The sequence below is a fragment of the Lepidochelys kempii genome, chromosome 14, assembly GCF_965140285.1.
Source record: "Lepidochelys kempii isolate rLepKem1 chromosome 14, rLepKem1.hap1, whole genome shotgun sequence".
NCBI lineage: Eukaryota > Metazoa > Chordata > Testudines > Cheloniidae > Lepidochelys > Lepidochelys kempii.
Genome location: NC_136393.1, coordinates 13,833,213 through 13,846,803, shown reverse-complemented (window position 1 = coordinate 13,846,803; position 13,591 = coordinate 13,833,213). Strand labels below are relative to the sequence as shown.

The window sequence follows — 13,591 nt, the reverse complement described above, 5'->3', positions numbered from 1 at the left end:
TCCTTTCCCCCACCCGTGAGTTTTAAAACACAAAACCTAACACGAGTAGTGGAGGGACATAGACAGCTATGAAAGAGCCAAATAACACTTGCTTGGAAACAGCACAACCCTGTAGTCTATTAGAGTGAGAGAATTTTCATCTCTGGTGCAGAAAAGAAGAATCCCACCCCCTCCCAGGAAAGATGTTTTGTACCACACTCAGGTACAAAGTTTAGAGCTGCACTGACTCAAGGGGTCCAGCCACAGCTTGATCTATGGGGCCCTGAAGTCTGATTTATGGATTAGTGAATGAGCGGGGCTCTAACAGGCTTTATTTGCAGCAAGAGATGCTTTAAGCTAGGGAGCATCTGCCTTTAGGTATGTGCACTTAACTTCCCCTGAAGCCATCAGGGCTCAAAAGCATGTGTGAGGGCAGCTGAGGTCTTTAAGTATTTATGTAACAAAGCAATTATTGAAATGAGTACTAAGAGTCAAATGCTAGGCAATGCATATAACTTACTGAACTAGTGACACTATAGGGGAGAAAATATGCATTTTTCTCTAATACATCTATGCTGGGATCATCTCTACAGCTAGTAAGTGATTTTTTTGCATTGCCATTGATGCCTTTGGAATAGTCCTACTGTTAGGCTGTGATATAAATTTTAATATTGTTACCAGTGCATCTGCTGACTGCTACAGGTCTTTCTCCCATGAGACAAACTTCACTAGAACAGTTGTTGCATAGAACACACTCCTCTATGAGCAACAGCCTGTGCCTAGAATGGGGGTACTGATGGTTCACGAACAGTGGTTGCAGCACCTCAGAATAATATGCTGTTCAGATAAAAAGCAAGCACTTGTGTCAGCACTGTGGTGATAGTGTCAGGTACTCCGTGTCTGAACTTGCCTCTGTGGGTTAAGTAGTGTGCCCCTGGAACAACCTTCAGTGTGTCTTCCTTTTAGCTGAACCCCCCACCCCTCTGTTACAATGGAGCTAGGGAGCAGGACCATTATCTTTTGCCCATTTGGATTAAACAGCACACAGGTGAAGGCTTATCTTCCTTTCTGTGATTAACTGTTGGGAATTGAACACTGGGAATGCGAGAGTACAGTAATCCCACACACTGCTCTACAGCAACAGAACAGCTGTGCTAAATCACAGGGGCACAAAACACCAGAAGTTGCAGGCTGTTACACTTTAAGCACAAAGGCAGTACAAGATCCTATACTGCTAAGGCCCTAGGAGACGAGATGACCTACAGAAACAAGAGGATGCTAATGTGAAGCTGGCCAGTTTGAGACACTTTATGGAGAATGGCCTCTAATATATGATGGTGTCTTAATAACACTATCCTAGCATCACCTATTGACTAATACTGCTCCTAACATAGGTTGGAGGTGAACAGTTCTATTTTGATGGCTAGCTGTAGCATGGCCTTCTGGAGCCTGCGCTGGCTCTCAGGGAAAACCAGTGTGCGTGCATGGCTATCAAGTCTTTCCTCGGAATAGCTGTTTTGACACTAGCTTGCTCAGATTAGTGGTCCCGTTATGGTGTAATAGTAAAATATGTTCACATGCAAGCTCCTAATCAAAACTGAGGCACTATACAAATGTATGTAAACAATGTAAATATCCAGGTCAGAGTCAGACACCAAACTGCTGCGAAAACTGTTATATTGACAAAGCTGACAATTCTTATTTCAATAGCATTTCATCACTCTGATGTATCAATACACAGCCATCCTACATACTTCTGATTGGTCCTGGAATGGGCTTATGTATATTTCTATACCATACAGCCACCCCACCCCTGACTTTAGCAAAGGTTTGCATGAACCTTCTTGCAAGTGTCAGCAAGAAGATGGATATACTCCACCTCCTTACAGGGCCATAGTTACCCAGATGGGTTATGGCTTTCCTCACTCCTCTGACTGGCAACCTCCTGCTCCATTAGTGAGGGAGAAAGTCTTAACATGTTCTAATTTAATATAAGCAAACGACAGGAGTTGCAGACCATCTGAGACACAAGCACAACAAAAATGATCTAAGCAGTAGTTCTGCTCTGTTCTGAATGGACCAGCAAATCCAGTGCTGACTGATTAAAGACAGTTTCACCAGAACACAATTCCATAGGAATTCTGGCTGTGTCGATGGTGGCAAGAGATACTGACAATGCACATGTCCAGGTAGCAGCATCATTGCTGAGAGTTCTGATGTAATATATTTTGCACAATTTTGTGGCTTTGCAGAGCAGTAACCACATCTTCATAGAGCATGTTCACGCTGACGCACAGAGACTGGCGCTGCAGCTCCGTCACGCGGCAAACAGCCACAGTACTAAGGGCACACAGGAACATCAAAAGCAGCAGCTTCAACAATGCCTGGAACCAGGAGCGCCTGTGCCGGGGCAGCTGAGATGGATGAGGAACTGATGAAAGCTCTGTAATGAAATAAATTGGGGGAAAGAGAATGGGAAGACCAAGTCACTTATCAAGAGAAATCTGCACCCCTATAACATCCAACATGCAGATCTGAGTCTCTTATGGTAAAATGCTATGCCACGTATTTAGCTCTCCCAAAACAAGAAAACAATTACTACACCATTTCAGATTTCCCTGGCTTTCTTCAGTTCTAAACATATGCACCTGACCCATCCACAAAGGATGAAACACATTTCTTTTCAAGAAGCAGATGGTTTTGATCTCTCAGAAAACAACCATAATGCTTGCAAACAGCTTTGAAGATGATGAAATGCATTAAACTGATGTTAAAAAGCCTTTTTTGCAGATATTTTTAAAGTACATTCAATTTTATAACGCAGAGGAAATATTCCTTAGCAGCAATTGCAGAACTTTGAATCATGCAGGTAAGTAATCAAGAGCTCCATCAATTGCAAAGATGTTGAAGTTCTGCTATTCATATGTTCCAAGATTCTAAACTAGCTCGGCCACTGTGGCCTGATTCCACTACCCCATGACCATATTCAACACAAGGGACTACTTCCTAACATCTTGCTACGTAATCTGGCACTATTAAAAGCGTGGTGGAGCTGGAGGTAGGTACACTTTAATGATAAGGTTCTTGCTCATTCTCTTCCACCCATTTCTCCTATGCTGTGCCAAAATATAGATGAAAACAGTTACACTATACAGAATACACCTGCTCCTTGGTGGATATCTCTCAATTGAATCTACAATTAACTTACTTGGGATTTCACTGCTTTCTTTTTTTGTTTGTGTTTCCATCTCTTGCCTTGCCGCTCTTAGTGCATCATACTCCCGTCTCCTTCGTTCCTTCTCTTCTGCCTTCTCTTGCCTCCGTAGTTCCCTCTCCTGAGCCTCCCTTGCTCGCTGCTCTGCTTCACGCTTCTTCTCCATTTCTGAGGACCAACACAAACATTTTTTTCCTTCTGTAATAACAGCACTCCATCTTCCCCCTTGCTGCATGACTGCTCTTCCCCACCGGGAAGGTAAAGCAATGAAATAACTGCCCCATTTTATTGTCCAGAAGTGTTGCATGCACTCCCCATCTTCCTCCTTCAGGTCTGTTCTCCCCTGGAAGCAGTCTTATGTGAGTGAGTGAAAAATCTACACTTTCTCAATAGCATCTCTCATCCAGAGAGCTCAGCACCTGACAAGCATTAACTGAGCCCCACATATGAGGCACTGTCCCCTTGTTACATATGCATAAAATGGAAGCACAAAGGTTAAAGGGACACTGTAAACTTAAATTTTATTAATGTGACTAATTTTAAAGAAATCCTAGTTTGATAGAGGACTCTTTATGTAGTATTCCCTTAGTAGTTTTTTAATTCTTTTAAAAAAATTAAGGGTCCTTCTGCCCCCTATTCATATTCATAAGGGTCTGTTTCACAACACAAATGAGAAACTGACCATGCTCTGAGTACTGTCAAATGCACAAAGTATATTGAAATAAATGTTTGTCACTAACTTTTCAACTATAGTAATCTTCGGTATTAGAGTTTTCAGACAAATGTGATTTTCCAGTTTGTTAATGTTCCTTTAAGGGTTCATTTACATTCAGAGTTTGGACCCATAATTCATCAATGGTAACAGCATTTGTGCAAGCACTTTGTGGACAGGCTTCATGCCTTTTTAGCACTGTTGAGGTAAAACAACTGAACCTTCTTTACACTAGCACTTCTACTTGTGGTGAATTAAAGCTCTGAACTTTGTCAGTGTAGACAAGACCTATGTGACATGTTCACAGTGAATAGCAGTAAGACTCCCATTTTCTTGCTCCAGCACTCAAACCTTTTCAAGAAGGGAAGAAAAAGAAGGTGCTTATGGAAAATGATCCCCTTTAAGAAGGGAGGCGGTTCTCCAGTACGGTGTATCAGCATGGAAATCATTTCCCAACATATACTGAAGTAAAATCAGCATCTAGGTTTCAGTGGGCCTCCCAAGACATATCAGGAACCCACAACCCATCAGGCCTTCTTTTGGTTAATCAACTGATCCTCCAGAGGCCCATGCCTCTCCTCTAGAGTGGATCAGACCTCTCTCCCCTTTCACAGAGTTAAGCAGTTGGCTATCGAGGGATCTCTTCCTCCACCTCCAATTCAAAACAAATATTCTGTAGGTCCTCAGTTCCATTATATTTGGAACAGTCTTTGTTAGCTGCTGTGGAAGGGCAGAATCAGCTGGTTTGGATATATAGTCAATGGAAGCAGAAAGGAGCCTAAAGCAGTAAGTGGGTGGGGGCTTCATCTGCCTACCTCGCTCTGCTTGTAGCCTTCGTTGCCTCTCTCGATCCTGCTCGGACTGGATAGCTTTCATATGCTGCAGCACCTTCAAGATTAAAAACAATAGCATAAGATCTATGCAGCAGATTCATTGCATTATGTTCTTAATATGGAAACAGCATTAGAATGCAGCCATAAGTGGGAGAAAGAATGCATTCCTCTGGGATTGACTTCTAATTCTATGTAGCAGAATACAAGTGAGTCCCAAATGGCTCTTACACCGATGCCACAACCTCCACATTGACTGTATGCATTGTCCGTACAAAAAAACCCTGTCATTCAGTGCTGGGACAAAATAATATTTCATTTTATTTTAACAAGAGGAGACACCATACTGATTATACGACTTAAACATGAAACTGAATAATACAAACCACCACTTAATTTAAGTGAGGCTGCCAGACTCCAGGAGCCCTTGCTGCCCATTTTAGGTCCAACTTGCCTCACAGTACACGGCTTTGATCATGGAAGTGAGGTAACAGACGTTAATGTGAAGAAAGCTGTGACAATAGACACTGATTTGACTTTTCTACACAAGAGATGATGTCATCTACCAGCATACATACACGTCTGATAAAGGAATGTCTAATAAAATCTGCATTGGGCTAGATCCTCAGCTGGTGCAATTTGGTGCAGCTCCGCTGAGACTTCCATGCCTTTGCTGAGTGTTTGGAGCGCTGTCTCAACTTCGATCCCAAAGCTGCTGCTTCAGGGTCAGACAAAAATCTCTCCATTAAAAAAAGAAATCCTCCTTGCAGTCTGTGCGCTGGTATTAGGTGTATCCACTGCTCCATGATCACATGGTTTTTCTAAGGCTGAAAGAGGGGATGTGATCCCTGCCTCAGGAATGAGAGAGAATTGCAGCAGCAGCATAGGCTCCAGCTGCTCTAGCCCTGCTCCATGGCTCCCAGCAGTAACTCTTCACACAAGCCCACAGATTGCCAGCACTTCTTCAGAACCGCAAAGCTGGATATGGATTATTTTTCCTCAGTATATCTTTTTCCAAGTGATCAACATTTAAATGCTCGCTCTTAGTGCCTCCTTAGGCTGAGCACCCTGCTTAGCTCACTTCCTAGATCAACAGGGTCATGACACTAGTGAAATCATTGCAGGATTAACATTGGCTTTGAATGGGATTAGCCCCTCCCTCATTGCCCTCCTGACTGATACCTTAAAAATTACCATGTTGAAAGAAGCAAGAGGAGGAGAAATAACAGCCATGGAATCCATGTAGGAAGACAAGAATAAAATGTAGAGCAGTTCCTTACTCGGATAGCAGCCTGTTTACATTGCTTCTCATCTAGGCAGTCTCCTGCCACTTTGGCCAGGATAGGATCCAACGGGTTGTCCTTCAGATCCAACCACTTCAGATTCTGCAGAAAGGAAACACAAATGCGACCAGGCTAGAGTAGGCACGCATCAGTACAGTGTTAAAGAAAGAGCACAAACAAGGCTGTGTTTATTCTAGAGAGTTCAAAGCAGAAACAAAGATCTATTTAGTTGTCACGTGAATGAAAGAGATATGGGAGGCAAGTGCAGATTTCAGGCAGGAGTTTAATTGTAACAAAACTGACGAAGTTGCGTCAAGGGCAGAGCATTTTGGAGCTCACAGTGGTCTGCTGGCGGAGAGACTGACATTTTACTAGAGAAATCAACTTCAGAAGAATCGTGGGACTCTGGGCTGCACTCCAAGGCCTTACGTAAACTGCCGAGCGGAGGGGTTTTACCTTGAGCTGTGCAAAACTGACTGGTAAGATGACTAATCGGTTGTTCAGGAGGTCCAGGTGCTGCAAGTTAACCAGGCGACCAAAGTCTGAGGGGAGTTGCTGAAGCTGATTTTTACTCAGATCAAGTTTCACCACATGGGTCAAACTGCAGAAGTCCGACTAGAACCCAAACAGGAGTGAAGAAGTTTACAAGTTTGTCAATCATCTTTACTAAGGAATAACAGATATAACAGCTAGCGTATGCTGCACACTGAGGAAGATCTACATGGACTTGGACTCATTACAAAGCTGTTTGTGTGATGGAGGAAAGTTACTTTCTTCCCCCTCTATCTTCAGACTGTGAAGTAGGGAACAGTGGATACTCTCCTAAACAGGACTACACATAGCAATATAATTACAATGAAAATAAGATATGCAATGGTGCTTTTGGTATCTAGCTGGTAGAGCACTTTGGAATGGAAGCTGCTATAATCTTCACTGAGTACACTCACATTTTCTATGAGAAAGTACAGCTAATTATGCCAGCCATCCTCAGTAAAAGTCAGTCACCTCTACTGACCCCTCTGTAATGGTGGCAGTGTCACTCATCCTCCCACAAAGCTAAGAGAACTGCTCGTTACAACACTCAAGCCTGGTCCTCCCAGGCAGGAGGATGATTGTACCTTTCAAAAGATATTTCCAAACAAACCCCTTCCTCCTCCAAAGCCTCTCTCTCATCTTACCGGTAGGGAAGTGAGGTTGTTACAGGACAAATCCAATATGGTAGCCTTTGGAAGAGCAGCCTGAAAAAGAGCCAAGGAACCAGATTAAACCCATATCAAAGCTACAGTACTTTAACACATTTGATACCCTGCTGTTTTCAGTCTTTGGGATTTCTCCCATACATGGAGTTTTAAGAACTCCCCAGTTGCTACCATTCGAGTTACTTTTGAGACTTAGATCTCGCTCAAATTCAGGGGCTTATGAACACTGCTCCCCCTGAAACAGGTTCTTTACCCAAAGCATCAGTTTAACTCACAGTCTACTAGATTTGTTAGATCAGTTGGGAGCCCTCTCTTCTTCAGGTCACTTCAACCACCGAAAGTCAAGATGAAAGGAAGAGTTCAAGGTTGTGTCTCCTTCTTTTCAAACCAGGAGAAACAGAGTGTGTGCCTTTAAACACAGAACTGGCAACACCTAGAGCTGATAAAACCCACCAAACTTACACAGGGCCCAAGGCATTCCCAGGAATCACCCCACCTCCAGAACCAGTACATTCACAAAGACCAGGTGTAAGTTCAGAGGCTCCCCTGCAATACCTTAAATCCCCCAAGAAAGACTGATACTGACCAGTTCTTTGACTGGTACTTCATTCAGGTCACTCAGGCTCAAGTCCAATTCATTGCCATCAAGCTTGTCTTTCAGGTTCACTCCTTTTCCTCCAGCTTTGGCCATGATCCTATTGAGAGATAAATTCAGAGTCTCAAGTGGCTCAGCAAAGAGCCTTCCCATTCTTGGAAAGGGAAAAAGACAGGGAATGGAGGAGGGGGCACCAATAAATTTTAACAAGCCTCCAGATTTTCTTTTCATCTGTATCTACCTACCAAGTACAGCAGGAGTAGTGACAGATGTCATGCCCCACAAGTATGCCTCAACTGTAACTTTTAAGAACCTCCTTTAGAGGCCAGGGATATTTTGGTCCCCCTGGGCCATTCAGATCTTTCTGGCCCAGGTGCCAGTGTTTGCCAATTCAGGCTAATTGAGGATGTGGTTTTTGCAACCTGCCTACTGGGAACTGGATTGACAGCCCACCAACTCATTTAGCACAGGCTACTGAACAGCCCACTAAATGGGAACAACTATTAGTCGTTCCTCTTTACCAATTCAAGCTGGATATAGATTGGCAACCTAGACGTGAGACCCCTGATAGAGATCCCCAGTATAGATCATGGTGTGCACCTTCAAGACTTTTCTGACTGACCACGAGTTTTATTTTCTCAGAAAGAACCCAGCCTCCTCCAGTGCCAGCCTAAGTAGGTGTTCCTGGCAACAGGGCATCTAGACACTGTGAAAACATTGTGAAGTTTCTGTTTGTTTGTCCCACGGCACGAGGGTTTAGGTTTTTGGGGGATGGGCGCGGGATATCCCCAGCGTGTTTGTGAAGAGAGCTCTCTGTTTGAAGGGGAGACGTACAAGAGGGATAACATGATCCTGAGTGGAGGGGGTGACTGGATAGAGGGGAGGCGGCAATGCTGAACAGTTCATTGGCTCAGTTCCCTGACTGTCCCAGCACATCCTGCTGCCACTTTGCTGCTTTTATTCCTTTGCTTCTGGTAAAGGGGGCGGGGAGCACAAAGGTAGGAGCGAGGCGCATCCCCAGGCGCCTTCTAGCCGGGGGGCTTTACAGGCACTGCATAGAGAGAAGGCAACCCTGAGTCCTATCAACCCCATCCCCCGCGGCCGCCCCCGCACAGGGACCTCCCCCAATAATCCTTTCCCCCCCCCCGGCCGCCCCCCGCACAGGGACCCCCCCAAAACTCCTTTCCCCCCCCGGCCGCCCCCCGCAAAGGGGCCCCCCCAAAACTCCTTCCCCCCCCCGGCCGCCTCCCGCATAGGGACCCCCCCAGTACTCCTTCCCCCCCCCGGCCGCCCCCCCACAGAGACCCCCCCCAACATTCCTTCCACCCCCCCCAGCCACCCCCGCACAGAGACCCCCCCCAACACTCCTTTCCCCCCTCCCGGCCGCCCCCGCACAGGGACCCCCCCAACACTCCTTCCCCCCCCGGCCGCCCCCGCACAGGGGCCGCCCCCAACACTCCTTCCCCCCCCCCGGCCGCCCCCGCACAGGGGCCGCCCCCAACACTCCTTCCCCCCCCCGGCCGCCCCCGCACAGGGGCCGCCCCCAACACTCCTTCCCCCCCCTCGGCCGCCCCCGCACAGGGGCCCCCCCAATACTCCTTCCACCCCCCCGGCCGCCCCCGCACAGGGACCCCCCCCAATACTCCTTCCACCCCCTCGGCCGCCCCCGCACAGGGACCCCCCAACACTCCTTCCCCCCCCCGGCCAGGTCCCCGCACAAGGGCCCCCCCAATACTCCTTCCCCCCCCCCCGGCCGCCCCCGCACAGGGACCCCCCCCAATACTCCTTCCCCCCCGGCCGCCCCCGCACAGGGACCCCCCCAATACTCCTTCCACCCCCTCGGCCGCCCCCGCACAGGGACCCCCCCAACACTCCTTCCCCCCCCGGCCAGGTCCCCGCACAGGGGCCGCCCCCAACACTCCTTCCCCCCCCCGGCCGCCCCCGCACAGGGGCCGCCCCCAACACTCCTTCCCCCCCCCGGCCAGGTCCCCGCACAGGGGCCGCCCCCAACACTCCTTCCCCCCCCCGGCCAGGTCCCCGCACAGGGGCCGCCCCCAACACTCCTTCCCCCCCCCGGCCAGGTCCCCGCACAGGGGCCGCCCCCAACACTCCTTCCCCCCCCCGGCCAGGTCCCCGCACAGGGGCCGCCCCCAACACTCCTTCCCCCCCCCCGGCCGCCCCCGCACAGGGGCCGCCCCCAACACTCCTTCCCCCCCCGGCCGCCCCCGCACAGGGGCCGCCCCCAACACTCCTTCCCCCCCACCGGCCAGGTCCCCGCACAGGGAACGCCCCCAACACTCCTTCCCCCCCCCGGCCGCCCCCGCACAGGGACCCCCCCCAACACTCCTTCCCCCCCCGGCCGCCCCCGCACAGGGAACGCCCCCAACACTCCTTCCCCCCCCGGCCGCCCCCCGCACAGGGGCCGCCCCCAACACTCCTTCCCCCCCCCGGCCAGGTCCCCGCACAGGGAACGCCCCCAACACTCCTTCCCCCCCCCGGCCGCCCCCGCACAGGGACCCCCCCCAACACTCCTTCCCCCCCCGGCCGCCCCCGCACAGGGACCCCCCCCCCAACACTCCTTCCCCCCCCCGGCCGCCCCCGCACAGGGACCCCCCCAACACTCCTTCCCCCCCCCGGCCGCCCCCGCACAGGGACCCCCCCCAACACTCCTTCCCCCCCCCCGGCCGCCCCCGCACAGGGACCCCCCCCAACACTCCTTCCCGCCCCCGGCCGCCCCCGCACAGGGACCCCCCCCAACACTCCTTCCCCCCCCGGCCGCCCCCGCACAGGGACCCCCCCAACACTCCTTCCCCCCCGGCCAGGTCCCCGCACAGGGACCCCCCCAATACTCCTTCCCCCCCCCGGCCGCCCCCGCACAGAGACCCCCCCAACACTCCTTCCCCCCCCCGGCCGCCCCCGCACAGGGACCCCCCCAACACTCCTTCCCCCCCCGGCCGCCCCCAACACTCCTTCCCCCCCCCAGCCAGGTCCCCGCACAGGGGCCGCCCCCAACACTCCTTCCCCCCCCCGGCCGCCCCCGCACAGGGGCCGCCCCCAACACTCCTTCCCCCCCCGGCCGCCCCCGCACAGGGACCCCCCCAACACTCCTTCCCCCCCGGCCGCCCCCGCACAGGGGCCGCCCCCAACACTCCTTCCCCCCCCCGGCCAGGTCCCCGCACAGGGGCCGCCCCCAACACTCCTTCCCCCCCCGGCCAGGTCCCCGCACAGAGACCCCCCCAATACTCCTTCCCCCCCCGACCAGGTCCCCGCACAGGGGCCGCCCCCAACACTCCTTCCCCCCCCCGGCCGCCCCCGCACAGGGACCCCCCCAACACTCCTTCCCCCCCCGGCCGCCCCCGCACAGGGACCCCCCCAACACTCCTTCCCCCCCCCGGCCGCCCCCGCACAGGGACCCCCCCCAACACTCCTTCCCCCCCGGCCGCCCCCGCACAGGGACCCCCCCCAACACTCCTTCCCCCCCCCCGGCCGCCCCCGCACAGGGACCCCCCCCAACACTCCTTCCCCCCCCGGCCAGGTCCCCGCACAGGGACCCCCCCCCAACACTCCTTCCCCCCCCGGCCAGGTCCCCGCACAGGGACCCCCCCAACACTCCTTCCCCCCCCGGCCAGGTCCCCGCACAGGGACCCCCCCAACACTCCTTCCCCCCCCGGCCAGGTCCCCGCACAGGGACCCCCCCAACACTCCTTCCCCCCCCCGGCCGCCCCCGCACAGGGACCCCCCCAACACTCCTTCCCCCCCCCGGCCGCCCCCGCACAGGGACCCCCCCAACACTCCTTCCCCCCCCCGGCCGCCCCCGCACAGAGACCCCCCCAACACTCCTTCCCCCCCCGGCCGCCCCCGCACAGGGACCCCCCCCAACACTCCTTCCCCCCCCCGGCCGCCCCCCCGCACAGGGACCCCCCCCCAACACTCCTTCCCCCCCCCCGGCCGCCCCCGCACAGGGACCCCCCCAACACTCCTTCCCCCCCCCGGCCGCCCCCGCACAGGGACCCCCCCAACACTCCTTCCCCCCCCGGCCAGGTCCCCGCACAGGGACCCCCCCCAACACTCCTTCCCCCCCCGGCCAGGTCCCCGCACAGGGACCCCCCCAACACTCCTTCCCCCCCCCGGCCGCCCCCGCACAGAGACCCCCCCAACACTCCTTCCCCCCCCCGGCCGCCCCCGCACAGAGACCCCCCCAACACTCCTTCCCCCCCCCGGCCGCCCCCGCACAGAGACCCCCCCAACACTCCTTCCCCCCCCCGGCCGCCCCCGCACAGAGACCCCCCCAACACTCCTTCCCCCCCCCCGGCCGCCCCCGCACAGGGACCCCCCCCAACACTCCTTCCCCCCCCCGGCCGCCCCCAACACTCCTTCCCCCCCCCGGCCGCCCCCGCACAGGGACCCCCCCCAACACTCCTTCCCCCCCGGCCGCCCCCGCACAGGGACCCCCCCCAACACTCCTTCCCCCCCCCGGCCGCCCCCGCACAGGGACCCCCCCCCAATACTCCTTCCCCCCCCGACCAGGTCCCCGCACAGGGGCCGCCCCCGCACAGGGACCCCCCCCAACACTCCTTCCCCCCCCGGCCGCCCCCGCACAGGGACCCCCCCAACACTCCTTCCCCCCGGCCAGGTCCCCGCACAGGGGCCGCCCCCAACACTCCTTCCCCCCCCGGCCAGGTCCCCGCACAGAGACCCCCCCAATACTCCTTCCCCCCCCGACCAGGTCCCCGCACAGGGGCCGCCCCCAACACTCCTTCCCCCCCCCGGCCGCCCCCGCACAGGGACCCCCCCAACACTCCTTCCCCCCCCCGGCCGCCCCCGCACAGGGACCCCCCCCGCGGCGCGTACCGGAGCCGGCGGAGCGACCCTCCCCCCCGGGGCCTGCACTCACCGCGCCGCCCAGCTCCTCCGCTGCCAGCCACTTCCGCATCCACGTCGCCGTCTTCGCCCACCAGCGCCAACGAGCCGGCCCGGTGGCCAAGAGGGCCCCACGCTCAGGCCGGAGGAGGAGGGACAGAGCGTCGCCCTCTGCAGGGCCAGCGGCTCTCGGCTGAGCGAGCGAAGGGCGGGGAGGTGCCTGAAAGTGCGAACGGGGGGCGAGAGGGGAAGGGGGGAGCGGGGGAGAAGGGAGGGGTGAAGGTGGGAGCAGGGGGGGAGAGAGGAGGGGTGAAGGTGGGAGCAGGTGGCGGGGGAGAAGGGGGAGGGGTGAAGGTGGGAGCAGGGGGAGAGCGGGGAGAGGTGAAGGTGGGAACAAGTGATGGGGAGATGGGGGAGGTGTGAAGGTGGGAGCAGGAGGGGAGAGAGGAGGGGTGAAGGTAGGAGCAAGTGGCAGGGAGATGGGGGAGGTGTGAAGGTGGGAGCAGGGGGCGAGCGGGGAGAGGTGGAGAGGTGAAGGTGGAGAGGGGGGGAGAGGTGAAGGTGGGAGCAAGTGACGGGGAGATGGGGGAGGTGTGAAGGTGGGAGCAGGGGGGGAGAGAGGAGGGGTGAAGGTAGGAGCAAGTGGCAGGGAGATGGGGGAGGTGTGAAGGTGGGAGCAGGGGGCGAGCGGGGAGAGGGGGAGATGGGGGAGGTGTGAAGGTGGGAGCAGGAGGGGAGAGAGGAGGGGTGAAGGTGGGAGCAAGTGGCAGGGAGATGGGGGAGGTGTGAAGGTGGGAGCAGGGGGCGAGCGGGGAGAGGTGGAGAGGGGAGGGGTGAAGGTGGGAGCAGGGGATGAGCGGGGAGAGGTGGAGAGGGGAGGGGTGAAGGTGGGAGCAGGGGGAGAGCGGGGAGAGGTGGA

The 13,591-nt window shown here is 55.3% G+C and overlaps 1 protein-coding gene across 6 annotated transcripts; it reads right to left on the bottom strand.

Moving 5' to 3' along the window:
• Positions 1-1,639: 1,639 nt before the first annotated feature.
• On the bottom strand, positions 1,640-12,813 carry LRRC59 (leucine rich repeat containing 59). 6 transcript variants are annotated; one of them, XM_073311382.2, is made up of 9 exons: positions 12,707-12,800; positions 8,647-8,863; positions 7,804-7,912; positions 7,197-7,256; positions 6,475-6,633; positions 6,016-6,120; positions 4,721-4,793; positions 3,188-3,361; positions 1,640-2,422 (listed from the first exon to the last, which is right to left on the bottom strand). In XM_073311382.2, the coding sequence occupies exons 2-9, from the start codon at positions 8,658-8,660 to the stop codon at positions 2,178-2,180; spliced, it is 939 nt and encodes a 312-aa protein (XP_073167483.1). In that variant the 5' UTR covers positions 8,661-8,863; positions 12,707-12,800; the 3' UTR covers positions 1,640-2,177. The 6 variants fall into 6 exon arrangements, with proteins under 6 accessions (XP_073167483.1, XP_073167482.1, XP_073167484.1 ...); XM_073311381.2 differs by lacking the exon at positions 12,707-12,800 and adding an exon at positions 12,664-12,681; XM_073311383.2 differs by lacking the exon at positions 8,647-8,863 and having other exon boundaries at positions 12,707-12,813.
• Between the last annotated feature and the right edge of the window lie 778 nt (positions 12,814-13,591).